Source organism: Caloenas nicobarica, chromosome 3, assembly GCF_036013445.1.
Source record: "Caloenas nicobarica isolate bCalNic1 chromosome 3, bCalNic1.hap1, whole genome shotgun sequence".
NCBI lineage: Eukaryota > Metazoa > Chordata > Aves > Columbiformes > Columbidae > Caloenas > Caloenas nicobarica.
In genome coordinates this window covers 111,561,658-111,586,454 of record NC_088247.1, presented here as the reverse complement: position 1 = coordinate 111,586,454, position 24,797 = coordinate 111,561,658, and the positions used below count along the sequence as shown (strand labels likewise).

At 38.4% G+C, this 24,797-nt stretch overlaps 1 protein-coding gene across 9 annotated transcripts in view; it reads right to left on the bottom strand.

Annotated features, from left to right (window-relative positions):
• EHBP1 (EH domain binding protein 1) overlaps positions 1-24,797 on the bottom strand; it is a 224,540-nt gene that overhangs the window by 66,012 nt on the left and 133,731 nt on the right. For all 9 annotated transcript variants that reach the window (XM_065631700.1, XM_065631699.1, XM_065631701.1 and 6 more), the window contains 4 exons: positions 14,583-14,761; positions 13,893-13,941; positions 6,826-7,740; positions 4,734-4,877 (listed from right to left, as the gene is read on the bottom strand). In XM_065631700.1, the coding sequence (XP_065487772.1) occupies positions 4,734-4,877; positions 6,826-7,740; positions 13,893-13,941; positions 14,583-14,761 (1,287 nt within the window). The remainder of the gene's footprint in view (positions 1-4,733; positions 4,878-6,825; positions 7,741-13,892; positions 13,942-14,582; positions 14,762-24,797) is intronic.

Genomic DNA, 24,797 nt, shown 5'->3' with positions numbered 1-24,797 from the left:
CATCACCTCAATCCTCTGAGCTAAATGAGACACAATTGCTTTGGGGAAAATAGTAGGTGATCACATAATTAAAGATTGCATCATAATGCATATACACAAAAGAGGTTAATTAAAGTTGCCTGTGCATTTCTTAACTCCTAATTCCATTCTCTATAATCATGCTGACTCCATAACCATTGCCATTTCAGTTTACAGAGTACACGACAGCTGCAGTAAATTTCCATTCTTTATGTGAACCAGTCACTAAAGGAGAATAAGATGAACGTTTTGCCACTGGCCTTCGCAGACATTTGCTGACAGCAGAGTTATGCTGAGATTCAAGAATTATGAATTCCACTCCAGGTTCTGCAGGTGAGGGTTCCTTGCTGGAAAGACCTTTTAGCCCCATACCTCCTGAGTATTTCCCACTCACTGCCATCCCCTCCAGCCTGCCACTTGGCCAGTTAGGGTGCATAGACCAGCTCCAATCTCCTCACCTTTCCAAAATCTCATTCCAGCCAAGCTGCTGCCACTAACAACCATCACTACAGAGGAAGTAAGAAGAGAATGACAGGACTAAATCAGGTGGATTGAACAGGAATGGAAGAAGACGGGGCCGAAGGCACAGAGGGAAGATGCCTAAGTGAAGAAAGGGTAAAGAGAGCAGGTATTGAGAAAGAAAAGTTAAAAAGGAGAAGAAGGGGAGCTGAAATGGACAGGGCAGACAGCTGAAACACAGTTTGAGAGAGAGGAGAGAAGACACAAACTAAAGAAGGGGAAGAGGATACATCTTGGGATGCAATGAGAAATACGTGATTCGGAGGAAAACGGGATTGAGTTAACAGGTTTATGAGGAAATTCAGTGCCTTAAACTTCTGCTCCCACAACTTCATAAAGTTCTAAGTTAAAAAGAGAAAAAAAAGTAAGGCAAGTGAGGATACTGACATTGGCCTAACCCCAGAGCACAAATACGAGAAGATGAAAGCACACTGCAGCAAGAAAGAAGACTCAAGAAAAAGGGGTAAACAGCCAAAAGAATGGACATGGGAAAACAGCCAGTACTTCATGAGAGCCCAGGTATTGGTCAATAAAGAGACAACAGAGATTTTTTTAAAAAGCGAGGGGGGGAAAAAGAAAGTAAGTCTAGACTACATGACTACTTGAAAAATAATACAATATTGGTTCCATAATACCAGAGGAAGGCTAAGGCTTAGGCTGAAGAAGTTCTAAGGTATTTGCTCTATGCTTAGAGGAGAAACAGGAACACCGTGTTTTTGCAAAAAATACTTTTAGCAAAACAAATCAGGTGAGCACAAACCACGTAACCTGTATTTATGGTCACGGAACAGACTTGAAAATTTCCTCCCTTTTGTTGACCTCAAGCAGCAATACAACCCCACACACTGTATATTGTTCTCACTTGTTTACTAAGAAAACAGTGATTCATTGTTCTGATGTGGCAAATGTAGAGTGGTAACTGTAAGGCATATGAGACATGATTTTCAGAAGTAACTAATGACTCTGCAGGCTTAGCTTAGCTGGGGTGACCGATTTTCAGAGCACACTTGGAAAGACCGGCCTGCTTAAAGCGCTTTTCATGAATGTATCAAAAAAGGCGCAAATGCAAACTTCAAGAGTTACTATTGATAGTATTGTCCCTGGACTACCTCTTTAAAGTTTTCTTATTTAAAATTAGATCTTCCTATTTGAAACCATTTTCTTTTCAATCTCTCTCAATCCATCCCCAAAATGTGCCTAGTCCAATTCCCACAAATAAATACTGATTCTCATTATCATAACTCTCATTTGGATAACTCACTACTACACATTACCACACACTGACACATACAACACTGGTTTGACTCAAAGTTCTTATTATTAACCTTAATGACCAGAAAAACTAAATAGAAATAAAGTTTGTGCTATTTTCTACCAATTAAATAAGCAATGACCTGTAGTAAACCAGCACAACTATATCAAATGGAAATGTCTCATCTCTATGAAGATCAAATATGTTAAATAACAGCAGAAATCAATGTATTTTATCTTGTATCTACGTATGTTGATGCATACATACATCCTCATTCAGAACATACACATGTATGGATATGTGTGTAACATATGTATAACATAGGTATACATTATACACAGCTTTATATATATTATTGTATATCAACTTTATATAAGAAATATGAATACTATACCAGCCTCTATTAAACACGACCACCTTTCACAATGCACGTTTCCCATTGAAATACGTTAGAAGAACACTGAGTTTGGTAAGTCAAGTACTCAGAAAATGTCAAAATTACACTAGCTATACAACCTTGTATTGGTTCTCATTTCATATAGTCTTTTAATTGCGAAATCCATATTTTTTTTTCTACAGGATACTTGTCTTTTCCAGTGGCCAGGACTGACAATGTTCAGTGAACGAATAACTGTTCAATATCTCACTTCACTCTCATCATTCACTGTCTGCCCCACACCTTGTTTAAAATACACTATTTAAACTTCTCTGAACATGGAATTATTACTTTCTTCCAGAGCATTTTGTGGCACTCTTCACTATCATGTAAGAGTTTCCCAATTACACCTCCACACACCCTTCTGAGCTGAGGAGCTTTTGTTATTCTTATGTTACCATCGGCTCAAGTCAAGAGCGCCCATTACTTGTTTGCTCAGAGCGCCCAGGATTTCAGAGGGGCCAGGACCATTTGTTCTCCTTGACTTGGCTACAGCTGGGTGCATTCCAAACGTCCAGAAATGAGTCCCCAAGAGTCTTGGGCTGGAAATCAGAAATCAAGGAATCTGTCACCTTGAGTATGTTGTGTTGAAGGTACCTTCTCAACATCATAAAAAAAGGTTCTGATGGAGGCAGAAAGAAACTTTGGCTCTGCAGAAGGGCCCTAAAAGACTGCCCTTCCCTTTCCTGCAGGCCTCTAATTAATTTTTCAGCTTCTGTAATAAATGAAATAAGGTCCCATGGGTAATCTGGCTGCCTGAGCTACACAATCCTGAAAACCTTCACCCTGAAAACTCGGTCCCCATCTCCTGCCCTACAGCTGGTTTTCATGGCCTAGACAGAGTCTTCATTTTTGTCTAATTTCATGTTGCCATCTGGCGCCTTGCCATCTACTCAGGGCACCTCTCCTCTGCATGCCAGTGGGGTGGCTCCTCTTCCTCCTGTTTGCATTTCATCAGCAGGAGTTTGAGTTTAAAACAGAAAGTTTTGCTTTCCAATACTACAATCTGCATCAGTATGGGCCCTGATCCTCAGGGGAGCAACAGTAAAAGATGCTCTTGCTGTGCTGTGTCCATACAGACAATTTTTACTGACACTTACCAACTCTTCTGACCTTCGAGACTCTCTGACAATATTGTGCTATTAACACAACTTCAATCATTTTGAACAGATTTTTCAAGGGGATGGAACCTTCTGCCCATAAAGACATTTTTGACATGGATAAAACAATGCCTTATGCAACCTAACACAAAGAAACAGCTGAAGTAAAAGAAAATTTACCTTGAGGCAGAGAGCTGATGGGGAAAATTTCAGCTCAAACAATGAAATACTAAGAAAGTTGTAAAACCTTTGAAAATAGGAGCTCGTAATAAAAAATGTTAGGTAACTTTACAGTTGTTCCTGTGTGAATAGTTGCCTATAGTTGTCCCCTTTAATGCTGTTTGCTTTAAGAAAAACTAATTTAAAAAAAATCCAAAGTGAAATTTATACAAAAGTACACTTATCTAGGAAAAACTTAAATACAAAGTAATAAAAAATTGCTTACATATAATTATGTTACCATTAGACAAGTAAGACTTGTCTGCATACATGAATATATTTTGACGAAAAAAAGTGTCAGTTTGGGGAGAGAAATTGTTAAGAAAAAAAAAGTACAGCATGGATCCAAGACATTTAAGAGAATGAAATGAGATCTGTAAATCACCGTCTTCATTTTTTGATCGTATGATCCCATTTATGTAAAAAGCAGAATCTGCTCCTCAGGACCAGGCTCTGAAAGATGTGAATTAGTAAAGATTGAAGCCTTTCTCTGTATCATTATTTTTGAGTTACATTTACCTTCTCAGTTGCCAGTACAGTCTCTAACATGCAACATTCAGAATCACAAAACCCGCATTGCAAAGGTTTGCATAAAAATTAATTAGCTTTCATCTCCAGAGAAAATGCATCCTTCCAGGTCACCACAGAGGCCACTGGAGGTGCAACCATAGCTGCTTTGACACTGGAGCTCATTCCCCAGCTCCACTTTCCCATCTCACCAGCATAATCAACTTTGGTGATAAAAAGGAATTGTTCCATCAACTCTTTTACAAGACTGTCACAAGCAGCCTCATTCACAGCAACAACACTTATGAAGCAGCAAGTAGTTGACATCACAGGCTCAGGGAATGCATTTACATTAACTGAAAAAAGAGAAGTAATCAAAAATAGCATAAATTACTTCACTATCATTTAACAAGCAACTTTTGTTTTCCGTCCCATTAGAAACTTCAGTGCCAATCAAAGAAGGTGCTCCCAGACCTCTGCCTCCAGTAAAGATTAAGGCATCTTTCTGTTGGCCGTAACAACAGGAGAAACAGGCTTTAAAAGTGAACTAAGTGTACATGACACATCAGAGTAATTCAGCCTGGAAAAGAAATATTCTGCAAGGACATGCCCCCCACAAAAGCATATGCACATACAATAAATTTTAACTACGTAAACTGCCATACTGGTCAGTATTTCTTACATCATTCAGCTGCTTATTGCGGGCTGGGATGATCGTATTGGTTAGTTGCTTATTCCCTGCCTTTAAAGCTGCATCTCTTCTTGCTTGCTCAAGCAGAACTCTTGCTCGTTCTTTAAGTTCTTCCTGTCTTGACAACATTCGTTGCTTAAAAATAAAGAAATATAATTAACAGCAAGATGGCCTCAGGGTACTCAACGTTTATATAGCAGTTAATAGCCAGGAGCCTTCCTATATAATAAAGGTCAGGAGTCACATGGATTACAGCTTCATGAGGTGAAAGAGCATTCTATAGAAATGAAAAGATGATCAAAATGTAAAATTAAAAAAAGTCATAGGCCTTTATAATATAAATAAGAGTTTTCTCGCCTCCCCTTAAAACTTAATTTCTAGCAACATTTAACGGCTTTAAACTGCAGCTGTGGAAAAAAATAATTGGCTTCATGGAAGCTAGGTTAAATGTGCTATGTGTTTACTTATTTACTTTAATATGTATGCAAATACAGTGATTCATCGGCTACTTATATGGGTATCTCTCATTTATAACTTAAACAGAACACAGAGAGGCGGGGTAAAACACAAAAAAAACCTGAAAAGTTATCTGCTTCTACTTCATTTATGAACATCCACAAGCGTCCCTTCTTCATACACATGACTGATGATATCGCAGAGTAGAAATAACAGAATGAGGGCTTCTGCGTAGGCAACATGAGCAGCTACCATATATACATACTCCCAAATGCTGACTTCTTAGTCAAGGTCAACTGTGAAAACTCTGGGAAAATTTGTCTCTGGGCCTTTACAGGAGGTAGAGCTGGGACAGATGTTGCAGGTTTGCTCCTGCAACAACCATGTGGAAATTGAGATGGCTGACTCTAACCATCAGCTGGGGATTCAAGGTTAAGATTGAGGGTTGCATCTGAGATTTTCTTACCATGTGCAAATGCACAGGTGATTAACAACAGAAAACCATCTTTAAAGTCATCTCTTCCTTTTTCTTGGCTTACTACACCCTTACACATGAAAATCTTCATAAAGAAGACATCTTGTCTCCTCCTGCTCTATTAATCTGTATGGGCCAAACTGTTCATTTCTCATCCAGTACACAAAGCTGATGATGAAGAGAAGCTTAATGAGATGCCACTGATTAAAAGAAAAAAATTAGCTGGCTATGGAACTAATATTTGGTCACTATCTCCCATCTGTGGATTGTTTCTCTTGCAAAAAAATGAATCCTTATGGTGCTTACTCAGAAAAAGCATAAAAATATTTGAAGCAATCCATGCTACCATAAGGGTGGATATATTATCTTCTCGTCAGAGCTAATGCCACAAGACTGAAATAAGTCAGAAGTCAAGAAAGATCTTCACAAGGGTTAAGTTATAATCATGCTTTGGCATTTTTGTAAACAGGGCTGGTGGCATTTTTACATATTTTTGTGATGACACTATTTATTGATAGTACTCAGCATCTATGTAATATTCAACTTTCGTCCCCACAATAAATCTGCAAGGTTGGTGGGCATATCCTTCATATCTTTATAAAAAGGAAAATGATATTGTGGCTAAGTAAGATGCTCAAGGCCACTCAATGAACAGCATAACTTAATATTCTGGAGTTTCTGCCTCACCATTGTGGGCTATGTTCACAAAGCCATGCAGTTTCTTGAATAAGATTTGGAAATATGTTTGGTATACTTCAAGGTGTTCAAAACTTTACATTTTTTGAATATTGATCAATGAATTGATAAATCTTTTTCCAGTTTCTGCTTCAGTGTGCAACACTCAGAAGAAAGGTGACAAAAACCTTGAAGTCATCTTTGAGCTGATTGAGAATACAACGTTACTTCCTTTAATTGTAGAGAGGTTGGAAAGATTGACAGTAGGATAATTCCTAGAAATAAATTTTTAATGTAAGGGTTCTTTTTCAGCATTACCTACTTTCAGTCAAAGTGTTTACTACCCATCAAAAAAAAATACACCGCCCATCTTGCAATTTATACTGAAGATATGATGTAAATTACAAACACAGAGGAAAAACTTGAAGAGCATCTCCATCCTGATTCACGGGCATATCAAAAGTTTAAATTTCTTACCTGGGCTGTTTTTGCAGTTTGATCTGCATGATTTAAAGCCATTCTGGCATCATTGTCAGAATCAGATTCTGTTTGCCTCGGAGAAGCATGTGGTTTCTTTGCAAGATCTGTATCCTTATTATAGGAGTATCCAAGCTTAGAAGTAGGAGATAAACTCAACTTTGTAACAGGTGAACCAGGATCTGCTCTTGTGCTCTCTGTGGAGCTTATACATCCCAGTTTTTCTTGCTCTGAGAAACCAATGGTACTGTCTGAGCTCTGGTGTCTCTTCTTGTCGTTATCTTCGTAAGCAACTGTGGGAGACGCGTTCCCATTTTGATCACTGACATGTGCCAAGTCACTCAAGTCTAAAGTGTCAGCTAACAGCAATTTCTTCCTTCCCAGCGTGGGCTGCACTTGTGTTGTATCTGTGCTGCTACACTTCCCAACGTCTTCAGACGCAGAAGTCCTTCCAGAGCTCTGCTGGGATTTTTGTGGATCTGTGTCACTTCGAGTCCTGCGAGAAGAAGGGGAAGCTGTGCTTGGGCTTAAATGGTCATCGGGAGTCTGATGCTCACTCTCAGATTCACCAACACCACTGTCATTTACAAATACAGAGTCGTCCTGAGAAGCAAAGTCTGCCAAAGCACTGTCTGGCGGATGCAGCTCGGGCTCCCGGTTCAGGTCGTTTAGCTCTGCGTAGAATTTTTCCTGGTCGACAGAACTGTTGGTGTCTGTTTCATAGTTACCCACTTTATATGTGCTTTTACTACTGTTCTCCTCTATTTGAACCACGTTTAATTCTTGGCCACAGAAATGCGCCCTTATTTGATAGAGATAGGTCATAACAGTCAGTTTGTCAGGTATCGCTAATAAAACCATGTCAGAAGGTTCCAGCAATCGTGATATTCCTAAACTGGCAAACCCATCATACGCCTTTAAAAAACGGACAAAACAAAGATTACAATGCGCAGTTTCTTACATATCATAACATTTCAAGAATGCAAACAGAATTTTCAATCAAAATAAGCAAGCCTAAAACGTATCCAGTATTACAGGAACAGTATGGGTTCAACTCTATTACTTATTATTCTTTTGGCTTCATTACAGTAGTTACTATTTTTTGTTGCACAATCCAATCTGAACTCAATGATTTTTCCCAATGGCTTCTAGAAATCTCCCAGGGTATCTTCATAGCAATGCAAATTGAGAGAATGTGACCAGTAAAGGCACTTAAATTGCATTGTTTTAAATATTTTCAACATACCTCAATACCATGCTATATTAAAATCTCTGGTTACTCAAAATTATGCCACTTTCCTGAGTAAAAAGCTGTTCATGAAACTGCAATTTAAAAGTCATTCTGTTTGCACCAAGAAAAGCTACCAATATCTTAAATGGTTCTCACTCAAGTAGCAGGAAACAAGCAAATAAGAAAAGTGTAAGAGTTGGACGAGAAAAAAAGCAACTAAGGATGGCTTTTTAAGATAAGGAACAAAGATATAAGAAACACGACACTAATCCATCTTGGGCTTTATCACTGGTGATCAACCTTCTCCCTTCTACTGCTCATGTAATTGCAGTGATTTGTGTTGATGAAAAACTATGTCCAGATAGCCAAAAAGAACACTACCACAGATTACTTGATACAGGACATAAATCACATTAATCCAGCAAACAAATTTGTTTTAAAAACATCTGCTGATGCTAATTTTATAAGACAAAGAGAGTGAATTTCATTCTCACTTCCCTTTAATTTCAGAAGGCTAACCAGTGTGCAAGCCTCCCACTTTGTGAGGCCACATTGTCTTCTTTCTGCTAGCCCTTTAAGTGAGTGGGCTTGGTGCATCAGGTTTTTCTAGTTTTGAAGAATTAAAGCCGTTTCTCAATTTACAATTAATTATTACTATCCTGGATTAACCCTGGAAAACAATATTGTGTTTCAAGGAAGCCTTTAAAAAGGCCCCCTGTTAGCATAGATGCACTCAGTTAAAGCACTCGGACTTCTCCTCCCCCAGTATTTCTGCAGCTCCTTTTCACCCTCTTCTGAAGGGGTCTAATATTTTCACAGTTGTTCCTACACTATTTGAACAAAAATCGATGCTAAATTTAAGACAGGAATGAGAACTTGTCCTTTCGCAAGGAAACACCACCACACATCGCTGGCTTGAACTCTATCCTGGTTTTCTACTATTTCTTTAATTTATACAGTTTTAGAAGGATGGAAGAAAGAAAGCAAGCAGGAAAGAAGGAAAGAACAATTATGATTTTTTTATCCTCTTAGTTTTCATATTAGTAAAAGTTCAACAGCAAGTCTGGCCTGGCTGGCTCCCAGCAGACCCAGTTATATTACTTGCTCTGAGAAAAAGAGGTTCACTCATTCCCATTGCAATGTCATTCCCTACTCAAGGGTCAAACAGTTTTTATTTCAGCCCCTTTTCATATTCTGCTTCTGAGATCTGGAATTTATCTTCCTAAAATTTTGTATGCTTCCCCTCATGCTCAGGTATAAATTGCCAAAGCATTTTTGGTTTTTATATCTCTACAACAAATGATTCAGGGAGTTTATGTGGACACAGAAATTAGATATCTGAATAAGTTACTTTTAAGACCTTCTGGCTCTCCCTGTGTAAAATGACTTGGCTCCAAATCATTGCTGGTCTTTGTGAGGTATCATTTCTTGGGAAGGTTTACTACGAGAGATTGTTATGCCATTTATAAAAGCAGAGGTGTGTTTAGATACAGGAACAGCCGTAGAAAACGTGAACATCGTATTTGCTGATACAAAGCTCCAGATGGAGCAGAGTCGTGGGAAGATGATGGGTGGGAGGGAACCGAGAGAACTCGGATGGCATTTACCTGGTCTTGGGACACAGAGCTGGAGGAGCAGGATCAGACTGGGTATGGAGGAGAGGGAGACAAGAGAGGTGGAACCGAACAGACATGAGGAGCACAGAGAAAGGAGAGTTAAAGGAGAGCAGTGCAGGGATTTGGGTGGGCAGCCTAACCCACGGCAGGTTCCGGGAACAACGAACGCTCACACGCCAGCAGAAAACAGGCTGGGTGTGAAAGCATAGCAAGGCAGCTGTGCTGTCCTGTGGACCACAGGTAACACCAGGATTTGTTGTTTGATTAAGTGGGTCAGTGCTGATTCAGTGGCATAAATACCCTGTTACCCCACACTGAAGGTACTTGGAGTTACCATGTGAAGAACAAAAGGACATAAGGATGGGCTTAGCAGACCATGGCAGCCAAAGCCCATAGACATGACTTGACCTGAACCCTTTTATACTCTTAATTTCTTATTTATATGCTAATCAAACTAAATCCTAAGAATACCTCCCAGAGTTTGTAAAATGAAGGTAGGGACAGTGTTTCTGAGTTGTCAGGAAAGGCACCTGCTAGAACGGGTAACACTACAGCAGAAGGAATGAATTTGGAATGATGGATATTCTCGATACAGCTGCAATTGATTTTTACTTTCTGCTTGGTTCTTCTGGTGATGCTTGGGATTAAACACAATAGTTTCCTACTAATGCCAGATACTCATTTCCCATTCCCTCTCCTCATTCTGGATGATGCTTGTCTCCTCTTAAAGTACACTAGATACCTAGATTGGCACACAAATATTTTACAGTCTGGTTCTACACATAGCAATTGTATGTTCTGTACATGTTGCAATAGATTCTCCTTCACTGTAAGAAAAGCTGGGAGCTTCTTGATATTTCAGTATATTTATGTATGACTACTGTTTCTAACTAGTTTCTAACTAGTTTGTAACATGGTATTAAGAGAGTAAATTTTCCAAGTCAAATCATAATACTTTCTGTGAAACAGAGGCATGACTAAGCCTTGATTTTGCAAATGTATATGCATGGTTAACTATGCTCCTGAATGATCTTACCACGGTCAACAAGCAACTCCTACACACACAAATATGTGCTTATGATTTTGTAGAATCAAATAACAGAAGCACGCATGAACACCTGTTATAAAAATATGGCTGTCAGCTTAAAGGTAAGGAATTCTTTCCATTTTGACTCAATGCTATTCCTGTAATTCTGAATTCTTCTGTTTAAATGTATATTTTAAAAGGATCCCTTCCTTGTGAAATTGAATGCTTTGTTAAGACAATCGCTCTAGTTCAAATGTATTGAGGAATTTAGTACGAATGGTCAAAAACTGGAAAAAAAAAGCATAAAAATAATGAAAGCACCAAACATCCAGAAGATATATTACTATTTCCACACAATAATCCCTCAAATGAAACAAGCTTCTCTAAACAATAAAGTAATTAAAAACAGAAGTTCATTAGTAGAGCCATACTGTTGTGCCCTTCCACTTCTCGCCCTTTCATCCCCTCCAAGCTCCAGTGGAGTGTAGTTTAGTAGCTTACATTTCTAAAGTGCAGGACATGTAATTACCAATATGAAAAATTTCAATTCATGATAAAGGACTATACAGCCTGTACGCTGTAATTTTACCATATTTTTCATTATAATTTACTAATAATCCAATAGACACAGTAAATAAATTTAGTTGGTTAATGTTATTGGGAAGGCTATATGGATAGTTAGATATATATGACATTTAAGTAGAACCACAACTCTTTGGATTAGCTGCAAAGGTATCCCTGTATTCTTAATTTTCTCAAAGATAACCCTGGTTTCTCTTTTGTTGCTCACAGAAATTTGAACATGCAATGAGCACGATGCACCAAAAATGTATCTGAATTCTGACTGATGCTAATCTAATCCGGAGTAGGTTTTTTGTTTGTCTGTTAGTTTGTGGGGTTTTTGGTGTGCTTTTATTAATGAATTTATTTATTTATCTTAAAAGAGATATAATTATATTGTGGAAAATACAACACATACATAGACACACATATATGTATAGTCAGGATGCTAAGCCTATCTGCCTACCTCCTGATGAATTTTTTTTTTCTTTTTTAATTTACTGACAAGCTGATTGACAGATATCAATTGGGATCCATCAGCAGAAGCACCACAGGCAGTATTCCAACCATTTCCCGACTATGTAACACACTGATATATTGGCCAAGATCAGATGTCACAGGTAAATAGCCTTTTTTATTCAGCATCAGTGGCAGCACCAATTTGGCAAAAGACTAATGTGCGTTATAAAGAAATGCCAATGATGTGCTTTTAGTAACAGTGCATTTCAGTTTGTAATTATACACAGTAATTGCACTGAAATAGTTGTCTCTTAAGATTTCTTCTTTTTTATTAAAATATAAACAGGGTCACACACTTCTAAAAGATATACTCTTATGGGTTAATCTTCAATCTGTGGTCACAGTCACCTCTTACCTCCTTTCCTGGGAGGGGAAAAAAAAAAAAAAAAAAAGCGATGCTTCAGACAAAGAAAATTGCCCTTTTCATCCATAGATGTTATTTTAATTGGTTAGGAGGAATCATTGTCAAATGTGTTACATATCTGCATGGAATTTATAGGCAGCCATTGTTGCCAGTGCTGCATTCACTCTGACCAAGGGCACGTGGGGTTATCAGGCAGAACTGTGTGAGACCAGGAAATAAATCTGCAGGAAGCAACTGAGATACTCAATGTAGCTGACAGGTGAAGGCTTGCGAAGTGATGAAAGAAAAAAGCTGCACAATAACAACAACCATTACTTCTTCAGTCCTGGGAACTATATCCCGTTAGAGAGACGGGCTGAAGGGTTCACCATTCGCCATCACAGTTTCATAAAGAAAAGATGACTGACCGTACCGCTAACGTTTTTAATTAATAATCTATTCTTTCTTTTTTATAATCCGACTTAATTAGCCTGGACGGTCAAAGAAACTTGAAGTACAAAAACATATTGTCACAGAAAACACTGTGATGTCACAGATAATCCACTTAGGTCATCATAAGACCCTGTATTATTATGAAAAAGATATCATTGGCCAAATCACTCATTAGATAACAGCAGCTCAGAGATATTCTATTATTTCTAATACTTAAGTACTGTTTTAAAGACAAGTAACTCCCTGGCTAACACATAACTGTGCAGGCACACTAAAACATAACCCTAAACACAAATGAATTTTAATAAAGCGCTTTCAGAAATCCCACATATCTACAATCTTTAGTTATATTTGCTATATAACACTGCACCTAATTAATTTATTCAAAATATATTTTTATACCTTCATCCTAATTCGATTTAGTGTTTTTAAAGTGGTATTAAAAAAACCACAGCATTGAGAAAGCTGCTACTTAAAAACAATTTTCAGATGATCTTCAGGAACAATTTTTTTATCAGTGACTCACATGAAAATTATCATTTCTAACCAAGTCCCTAGGGCTCAACCAAAGTTTGTAATATGTCTAAAATAGTGAGCAGAAATAAAAAGTCTTCCGGTGATTCCCAAACTGAGTTCCTGTTATCTTCCAGATAATTTTTTTATGTCTTTTATACAAAGGTACAAAAAGACATTCAAAACAGCTGCCCAGCACAATGCTATAAACCATTTTGCTAATATTTTGATTTATTTAGAAACTGTTTTTTCAACAGTTTTTATCCTAAACTTTGTGTTGCAGAAAAATTTAGATTCTACATGCACCACTTCACTCAGCTGCACGATACAAAGGCATGTGTAAAATTTTATCTTTAAAAATACAAAAATCACCATCAAAGCAACATTGACCATGACCAATGCACAGTACTGTTAAAGCAACAGAAAGAGAAGCCTTGTGTATGACAAACCCAGAGCAGTTGCATTTTCCTTGTTTTTAATTATGGGGCTGATTAGAAAAATCAGGAGCGATCACAGAAGGCTGGCCAGCCTTTTCCTCTGCTTTCATACTTAATGTAGGCCATACAAATATTAAACTCTAATGCCAGCCCTGCACTTGTTGTGAATGTTAAAGACCTTGACAAACGAGAGTCAATAATGCATCCGATTTGAACTGCAGGAGGCCGAATACCTTCTGTGAGCCGCAGTTATGACCTTACAAAACAAGCGCACTTTCCCAAAATTAATAAAAACCTGCAGTGAAGCCAAAATTGAAGCTACGTCTTTTTTTTTTTTTTTTTTTTTTTCTCTCCTGGCAGTTCTTACCTTTTTGTTGTTCTCTTTAATATCTTGAGGATTCAGGGACTTGTAGTCACTGAGGGGGAAAATGGCACAGTGGGTATGTACAGTATTTGATAAAAGCAGCAGTTTTAAAACAAACTGAATCTAAAAATTTGACATAGAATAATATCATACAGTAACTAGCAATTTCACAGCAATTCAATCAACTAAACTAATAGTGTGGAAAATTAAAGGAATAAATAAATAAATAAATAAATAAACACCGATTTAATGTTTCACTGCCTGAAGCTTTCCATCTAAAAAAGAAGTTAAGGCAGGGACTAGAGGCCGGCCTTGACAACCAAATTTACCAGGAGGTAATCCGTCCTTGTCAGCGTATAAAGAGCTACAGGCTTATTCATCTTATCTCATTTCAACGCTGGCACAATTTTCATAATCATTTTGAAGTCAGTTCTTTGTATAAGATTAAGAAGAAGAAAAACGAATCGCAGAGAGAGGAGAAACAATTGTTTATGCAACAAGGGAGAGCAAAGAGGTCATAAAGTTTAAGCATTCATAAATCTGTTTTCTTAGAAAGAACGGTTCCCTGTTTGAAAGAAAAGGGTGAAAACAGTTCAACACCTGAAACAAACAGGGATTTGATTTTTACATAAACTTAAATGTTAGGTGCTTCTATGAGAGTTAGTTTATGCAGACAAAGAGTATACAACTTACATTAGGTCTGGTCTAAAGTGATGTAATATTGCACAAAAGGATAAACCGTTTCTCCACGATGTAGTAAAATTGGTGATTTTCACTCCTCTATAGTTTTTTGTAACTTCTTTGCACCACACAAGCAGTGACTGACTAGCATTTGGCTTTCTCCCCAAAACAGGACTTGGTATTGGGCTTGGCTGCAAAAAAGAAAAAAGAAAACAAAAAAGAGAAAAAGATAAAAGAATTTAATGGAAGATGAGAATTAACATTAATTGACCTAACTAGATGATCTGTATCCTTTGATGTGAGTTTAGGTCCTTCACAGCTGTCAGTTTACAATGACTGTAACTTGCAAAAGACACAAATCACAAGTTATTATCTCCAGTCGTTGCCCTTGGCAATGGTCTCCAAAGGATGCAGATATACAGGATTCCACATCTATACAGGAGAACAGGCCAAGAACTGCACCAGTGGAAACACTGTGCTTAAATACTTCAGCCATAGTCCTGTACAGCCTACGATACACACCCTTGAAAAGATTCCCCAAAATGCAGCCATGGAAAAACATCCCCACAAGCCCTTTTGCTTTTAATGAAGATAACACCATGACTGGACCATGAGCCAGGCACAGCTGGGGCAGAGTTTAGGACAACTTGAGATTTACTGTCGCGGCGTGGGGATCTAAGCAGCTGCATCGGCAACATATGATTAATGCGTTCATCTTGCAGAGGCGTGAAGTTTTCGGCTGTGCTCCTCCCGCTGAAGCGCATGATTGCATAAAGGTGATCGCAGCACGCTGTTTCTGAACAGCCACTTCCAACTACCCTCAAAGAGCCTCCTCGTCCAGGCTTTACTTCTACGTGGAAAGGGAATTTCGGCCATAAATCGTTATCAGAAGGTAGTTTCTAACAAGTATCATTAGCTAATAATGACCATTTCCCAAAATGGTACTTTGACACTTTTAGTAACATTTTTATTAGCACAAAACAAGTATTAAAATGGAATAAAATATTTCAGGCATTGGGCATTTGTCAGACCATCTGCTCTTTCTCAAATTCAGCAGAGAACTTACTGATTGCAGCTGATGTTTTCCAGAAATATGCACTCATTTCACCAGAAAAATATTGTCACTTTAAAAACTTCTTAGACGTAATTAAACAGACAGAATTTGACCAACATAAATCCAAAGTCTGAATTATAGGGAAAGAACTGAGCCCACATATTTTTTCAACATATGATTAAAAGCATATATACACAACAAACATGCTGTTTATGCACCTAATAGCTAGACAGTTCCCAAATGAAGGTAAAAATAGAGCAAGTAATTTACTATATCACAGCCACTTAAGTTTAACAAGTAAATCCTTTTGGCCATATTACCTATTTGTGAAAGACCAAGGATGCCCCCACTTGACTGAAGTATGGCAGTGCTGAGCAATTAGCTGCCAGCTACCAACTGATTTATGTTTTCACTGCTTCTGGGGAAGAAAAGGAACCAGGAAAGTAATTTTTCATTTACCATGACAGTCAGCCCTAAAAAGTTGTTTTATAAACACACACCTATCCATCATCAGGTAGAAGCACTGCCAGCTCAATTAGAAAGTGCAAAATGTACACCTTGCTGAGATTTTTTTAAATGCGGGATCACATGTACAAAATAACTTGTTCAAAAAGTGTTTTGGTTTTAAATCCTGCCAATGATTCAAACCAGTGTGAACAAACCCATTGACAAGACAAATATCTCTAACTACACTAAATTAGCATCTTAATGGAGATATACAGAACAGGGAAGAAAAAGCAGCAACAAATGATAAACTTTCTTCACCACGTATGTGATTTTAATCGCAGTCACAAATATTGCTCAGAAGCTGCCAGACAGTTATTCCAGATTCAGAGTGATGTAACTAAGATCAGGTTTTTCTTCTATGTCTTTTACAAATTGAACCAAAAGATAGTAACTAACCACGGACCCCAGATTTAAGGTACCACATTATTTAAAATCTATTCAAAATCTAAATTATATATATGGAATTAACACAGCTGTGAGAAAGTAATTAAAATAGCGCCATTAATAATTAAAATATCAAGATGTGGAGAAAATGATATTTTAACAAATTTTTAAAGCACAGAGCTACTTCTTTGAACCATTGAGCACTACTTACCCAATATATTAAATGTCAACTATAAAGTCTTAATACTTGTTGCTGAAATTCTCTACAGAAATGCTACATGTTCAAGTCACCACATAGATACTTTCTGGTTAACTCTGAAATGGCCTTAGGCAATATCACCATTCAAATGCCCTTATTACACATCTAACAAACTGAAAATGTAACTGATTTTAAAAGTAGGTTTTACGAAAGGACACCCAAAGCTATTAAATGAATAAATTTAGCAGAATTTTGCATTTTATTTACAAATTATAATTTTAAAAAATTCAGATAACAATCCCTTGAAAATCCGTACTTAAGATGAAACTTTTCTTTCCATGTTTGTTCTTGCATTTACTTTAGATTTTCTAAAAGTATTTTATCCAGAATACGCATGATTTAGCATGTGCATAACGTACGTACACTGTTTTCTCTTCTCTACCTGATAAACCAGAAATTATACACAGCTTTCTTTCCAGACTTTTTTGCATAAAGGTGAAGTTAATATTATGATAATGTTATGTTCCCATTCACCACCTGAGTCAAAGCTTTTGTTATTTAATCTATGATAAAAGCATTCAACTCAAGACACACTGGAGATATTTGAACAATGGCTGAATTGTGCATAAGCACTTGACATCCCTTCAGAAGGGTGAACAAAAGTTAGTTTTGATTTTTTTGTAAAACACCATTATGAAAAATATTTTCTTTTAATACCTGTGGGTTGGCACATATTAGTTACAGGTTCAGTGCAAATGCAGTTATTATACTACCAGGCACCTATTTCTAGCATATATTTGCTCTACGAGATTGGCGGGAACCTATCAAATGAAATGAAAATGTAATTAGCGTTTTCCAGTATAATTCTTTTAAGAACTGATCACGCAATTCTTCTAAACCACACGGCAGTCATGACTTGGCTTTTTGAGTTCAAAAGCCAACGTCCATGAGAACTTTTACGGAAATACTACTAAAAAGCATCAGTTACCCACAAGATTGCCAAATCTGCTTGCTGATCAACAGGTTACTGAACCTAATACAAGTGATTTGTATCCAGTCATGGATTAACTGCACGGCAAGTGCAGAGGTTCCAGAGCTTGTCCCTCACGTGCTGGCTCAGATCTAGATGCTGCATCATGTGGGTGGATTTATCAGCTGGAATCAGAACTAGCTGCAGGATATAGAATCACAGAATGGTCTGGGTTGGAAGTGACCTTAAAGATCACCCCACCATAGTTTCACAGTCAACAGAAGCACTGATGTCTTTTACTTTATTCTTCTTTTATATGTTCTGGAAGCTTAAGTTTCACAGTGCATGTATTTTTCCTCTTTGAAGATTAACTCATCAGACCATTCCTCTACATTAACAAAAGGACCACAGCTTTAACTATTAGGCTGCATCCCTATATTTCAAAACATGTAAATAATTGTCTTGCTGCTCTCAGGAACACAGCACCGGATGCACCGATGGTTTGCAAAGCAGAGGTTCAACTGCATCTCTGACACACATAGGCCAACATCCAGGAGAAGAAAATCAAGATGGGAACTGGTGATGGGAACACAGGGCTATGAACCAAGCCCTCGTACAAGACATAGGGAACAGCCAGAATAAATACTGTAGGGGCTCAGTCTGAGCAGCTCTCAGGGGCTTGTTGACAGGTTGCACAGGAGCAGAGGAGTTTAAAGAGAGCAAGAGGCAGCGTTGAAGGCTGGAAGAGAAAGATGCTGAAAGGAGGAACTGAAAAAAAAAGTACGTAACAGCTGTGGGAATCTGTCTGGAAAAACTTACATGGTTTGAGTTTTATATTCATGAACACAACTCTCCAAAGAGCAAATTAATTGAGAGAACAACCTAGGAGCAATAATTAACTGCAGAAGAAGCAGCTGAGATTGAGATGGGGCTGAAAGCCAAACAGGGAAGATGTACAAACAATCAACAAACAAGTTATGTTCCTCAAGTAGCAAGTACAGGCAATGGTCTCTTACTTATTTGACTGAGCAAAATCAAAGGGATTTTCCCTTACCCCTATCAAAGCTACAATGCTGTCTAAGGTCACTGAAAATGGTGACACCATTAAAATGCAAGATAAGGGAAATGAAAGTAACACACAACTAGGTGTGACAAAATGTGCAGCGTGCAGCTGGATGCAGAAAAAGTTTGGGAAAGAACTGAACAGAGTCGCGTTCTGAAAAATGTCATAAAGGTACAACAGAAACAAGAAACCTCAATACATTTCAGTCAGATAGTTTTATATCATCGAGATTATATTATAGAATTTTTTTTTAAACAACACAGGGCTCCACTTGTAGGAATTGCCTAGCTCAGGAGTATTCTAAATTGAATATGGTTCATTTAATAGAATTTATGCCCACGACAAGGTCTGTGCGTGTCCAACATGCATTCAATTTTGTTTATTCTGGGCATAAGTCAAAAGCTGATTTTTAACTATTAACAGGACTGAAATAGAATTTGGAAATCGAGTCTGCAATGATAGAATAAAACTGCTTTCTGTTTTATTCCAAAGATGCAAAACCCACTCTCATGGCCCAGCTGTGCTGAGATGTTCATTATTTAGATTAGTTATTTTTTAAGTAGCAGGTCACCATAACATTATGATGACTTCAGTGACACAACAAAATACAAATGGCATTGCTCTTTGCTTCTGGTAAGGAAAGTGCATGCATGCCTTAGAAAATATGCATTTGCTGGTGAGAATGTTAGGAGTTCTGCTATCCTGTTACTCTGATACACAAGCTTATCAGTTTGTGAGTATATTCTTCGACTTCGTTGCTCTCTATTTGCATGGTATATGCTCACACAAAAGGTCTCTAGTCCCTATCATCCCTAAAATTTAAGGAGTTCTGGAAACCCAGCTGCCTGGTATGACTTATAGATTGATTGAATTTGTTTTATATATATGATTAATAGCAAGTGTTTAGGTAACTTTCAGGCTTCTCCAGCATCAGACATCTTTAAACTTTGCCCTCCTCACTCTTCTGATCATGCCTATGGCTAATGTGGATATACAACAAATATAAACTTCTATCTTAGAAAGATTAATCATAAGCTTTTAATTGCTTATCATTTTATGGGTTTAACTTTGGCACAACCAAACCAGTCCACATTCAGTCACAACCTTGACATTTAGACATCTGCCTGAGCTGCCGCAATGCTCTCACCTTTGAACCTGGCAAGATTGGCAAGGTAAAGGAGGAAAGTGAAATCCCTGGGACATGCCTCAAGGTAGTTGTTGATCATATAGGTGCAATTATTTCATTCAGAAGGTTTTCGGTTGCTTGTTACATATTTTGGTGGCCATGGGACTGGAAAGAGTTTTTCCAAACTATGCCTGGGAAAAGAAAGGAAAGCAGCAAGAGGACGTGCATGCTATCTAAATGCCAGGATATGGAACAAACATAGCTTTCTAGATAACAAGAATAGTGGAGCCTCTTGATCTGGGAAGAAAAAGCAAGCAAGCGAAGCTGTCCGGGTATTCTGCTCTCCTCCTCTGCAGCTTTCCAAATCATGCCCGTTTGCAAAAGGCACTTGCTTGCAGCACTGCGCAGTGACATGCTGGGGAACGGAAGAATTCCCTGCAAGGTTTAATCCACCTTGCTTTGCCTCTCAAAATAACTGGGGGTGGGTAGTGCTTTCCATATGTTTTTGCTTTGTTGCTTGGAGATGGACAGACAGTGTGGTCTCATGTCATAAGCTGTATGATGCTGTGTTTGAATACTTTGGACCCAAGGAAGAACTGATGAAGATAACACCTGCCATCAAGAAGCACACAGAACACAAGACCCCATTACTGTATTCCCTCTCCTAGACAGCCACAGCTTCCTCCTGTTTGCTGCTCTCCCTCACTGACTCATGTCTGAACTTACCCAGTTTGTGCTGTACATGGCTGAGTCACATACACAATAGTTGTCCTTCAACACGCCATCACTTCTGATCCCAGCCTGTAAGCGTTAGCAGTTCCTTGTGCTTGACTTAGTTTCATCCACGTAACCTTTACTTGTCCCACCCCACAAACAAACATGGTGGTGTTTTTTATTCTAATCATCATCACTATCCATTTCTTCCCACACTGTGCTTATCTGTCTCACTGCTCAAGGCAAAAAGCTGTTGCTCACTATTTCTTATTATCCTTAACTTACAGCACATGGCACTGGGCTTCATTTAAGCAGTATGATATGACTTTCACATGATAGCCATCACAGAATATTAGCACTCTGCAATGCATGAATGAACTCACAATTGGTATTTTACAAATAGGGAAACAGTCTGAATTCAATAACTTGCCTAAACTGGTAAGTGAATCGACTACCACAAGAACTCAGAGATGATACCTAATGTAAGCCTGGGTATGCACTTCCACAGCAGCCCACCAAAGCTGCCACACTCCTCCTGGCTCCAGGGGCAGGTCAGAGTGCTCAGAATAACCAAAAATCAGCTTCCAGGCTTGGACAAGTTAAGATGAAGTCTAAGACGTGGCCACTCTGAGGACAGGAACACATTCATAGCCTCAAACACTGCTCTGGGTAGCTTGCTCAGCATCACACACCAGTTCTATGTCGTGAGCTCTGTGTGGGCTCTCTGTGGCAATCATCCATCAAAACGAAGAGACTGAGCTCCGTTAAACACCTTCCAACTCTTATGAAAAAATAAAATGGCAGCCCTGCAGACAGCTGCCTCTTCTATGACAGGTTCTGGTTACTTTTGCTCCAAGCACTGAGGAAGCGGTCCAGCAGAAAACCATGGTAGGTAGTCCTACAATTGAAATGTGCACATATATATAACCTACAGGCATACAGTGCACAAAGATGGGAGAGGTTACAGCAACAGAGGCTACCTTAAATCTGGGAATTCATAACTGCTAAGTACTTAATTTTGTAATTTTTGTAATTATCTGGTAGCCTCTTTTTGCCTTTTACTTTGTGTAGTAATGAAGTAACTTTTTCCTAGCATAGTCTTCTAGGGTTTTGGTTTGGTTTTCATTGCTGAGGATTAAAAGGATAAAAAACCCCAAGTATTCGGGAACTGAACTCTAAACCTTCAGAACCACAAGCCACAACACATCAACTACTGGACAATTTCCTCACTTGGGCAACAGGACAAGGAGCCTGTCTGCTCATGGGAATTAATTAAGAAGACAGACTGTTTATTTCAAGATGACTACCTCCCTTTGTGGATGTTCCTAATAGAGGATAACAGTACCGCTCAGGAGTGAGGGTAGCTACACCTCGCCAGGTTGAGAAGCCCTATTATTAGCTAATGTCAAAGCAAAGATTATGTTAATAAGCTGCTAAAGGAGAAACAAATCTGAGACAACATAATGAATTGGTTACTTATGTGCAAGTAATTTCACCTGATGGTCAGAACGGCCAAGAAAAAAAAGTCCTAGTGAGCTCCTTCTCAGATTCAACTATTGTAAAAGGATTGGCTGAGGCTCATCCAGCTTCTCTTCCCTGAGGTCGCATAATCTGTGCCTTGAATGACATGTTTTCAATTAAAATAAACAGGAAAAGGTATATAATTCATACCATTAAGCAGAAGCAAATGCTGAAGTCATTCTCTGATGATTACATGTATTTGTAATGTAACAGTATGAACAGGTCACATGCAGGGACGGGGTCTCATTTTTCTGCTTTCAGAAGATGGACAATTTCCTTGTGTCCCTTCTCCAGCTGCCCTGGTGGCATGTGGGCTGAAGCCTCTGCTCCTGTGCAATCTGTGCTGGAAGCCCAGATGAGCTACCAGGATGCTGCTGGTTCACAATCCCTGGCTTTCTGCCACGACGGGAATGTTCAGGGTTTTGGGCAGGTTGCCAGAATTAAGCAACTTAAACCACAGATGAGGAATAGCAATTTTCAAAGCTTTTAACTTTGTTAGATGTGAACTGAACTAGCAAAACGCACCTCCCTGGGCCCAAGGCTATCTCTGCCACATTTCAAAGGCCTGCAGCAAACAATGGAAGTGTTAGAGCTTGTCAGAAAAGGTCACAAGAATCTCTTCTAAAAGAAAGCACAAGGCAAACTAAAAATGAAAGTCACTGCCAATTCTCCCTAAAAACAGTGAACTCTTGTTGCATTTGGAGAAATTTCTTTTGACATTAGCCATTAAACAAATGCAAGTCATTCTGCCACTCTTGTGAACATTTCAACAGCCACTGTTTTTTCAGGCAACCTTTCGATGTTGTATCATTAAGGTGACATTGCCCTATAGAACATTATAGATACCTATTTTGTAAATCTACTGCATCATTTATATTAACGCACAGGCACAGGCAGATTTATGGAAGCATTTGTCTCTGAGAAATCTTTGTTTCAAATACTTGAGAACAGAACACAGATGCCCGATTTGTGCAGGTATTGTACTGACAAAGGAAAACAGTCTCTGTGTGTGGAGGGGCTTAGAGCACTTGGTATTTTTAAGCCTGGTATTGATGACACAGAGCCTGATGTGGTGCCTCTGAAGGCCAGAGTACACCTCTTAACTGAGAGTAGAAATAAAATAAACATATCTTACAATCCTGCATGAGGTGCTGGTGCCCATGAGCTTACATCAGGCATAAAGATGGCTGTTTTCAAGAAAGCTCCTTAGGATAGCTGTAGTTAAATGAGAATTTAATGGAAACAAGTAAGTTTCAGCCTTGATAAACTACCGCATTGGCAGCCCACTCTATGCAAACAATCATAAAATGGAGATTCGTAAAAATATTGCTTCACCGCCCAATGGTAAGGAGGAGCTATCCACAGATGATGGGGAGACATCCAAAATGCCTTAATGCCTTCCTTTTTTCTTCATCTGCCTTTATTCTACAAGTCAGGTGCAAGTCAGAGACTAGCATTACTAATATAAAACACAAAATGTCATATTTCAGCCAGGTGTGGAAACAGCTTAGATAAGCAAGATGTTTTCAGACCAGCTGAACACATTCAGTGTAATCCTAGGGTACTGGAAGAACCAATATGAAGCAACATCTGAAATTAATGGTCAGTTTGGAAACTTGAAGACATACGAAATACTAGAAGAGCAGAAAAAGACTACATGTGCTTCCAGTCTTTAAAAGTATAAAAAGAAGACAAATCAGAAGAATGCAGACTAGTTAATAAAAGAGAGGGGGAACAAATACCAAAGTTGTTTCTTAGCATGTGAAAGTTAAAAATGAGACAAGCAAACATTAATTTGTTATTGACAAATCATGACCACCAGTCCAAGATGCCCCTATAAGAGGCAGGCAGGGGAGGGGAGAAGCAGCAGATAACATATTATGATTGTAGTTAAGCTCTTTTTATTGTCTCTCAAATGCTCTCATAAGGAAGCATGGAAAATAGAGCCTTAATGAGACTAATGTAGCATAGGTGCAAAACAGGCTAGAAAACCATATCCAAGACTAATTTAAAATGATTCTTGGAATTATGCATTAAAAGGGGTTTTACAAGAGTATTTCTTAGGTTCAGCGTTGAAAGCCTGAATTAGGAAGGTAGATGATACACTAGACATGAAGCTGGGATGGACATCAAATGCACTAGAAGAACTCCAATATAAAGAAGATCTGAAGAAAATGGGATGAAATTCAATAGGTAGCAGTGCAACATAGGAAGGAGTAATCATTTACATAAATGCAAGATGAGGAAGAACTGGTTAGGTAACAGTTCTTCACAAAAGGATATGGGGGAAACAGTCTATTCAAGCTGAACATAAGTCAACAACATCAGGTTGTTGTGAAAAAGACAAACATCACACTGAGATGTACAGACAGGAATAAAGCTTGTATTTCCTCTCCCACTCCACTCGGCATCAACAAAGCCATGGCAGAAATTTTATGTTCAGTTTTGCATGACGCAGTGTAAGAGAGGAGAAAGAAGGATCAGGGGAAAAAGACAAACCACAAAGAAAGCTGGAGCAAATTTAAGTCATTTACGTTAAGAAAAAATATAAAGGAAAGGAACTTGGTAAGTCTTCAAGCAGGCAAAATTCTGAAAAAGAAAGAAAACCCTTTGGCCCTCATGCCCGTGTTTACCAAAATGAAGTCACATGCTTTAATTGCAACAGGTCAGACATTAGGAGGGGCAATCT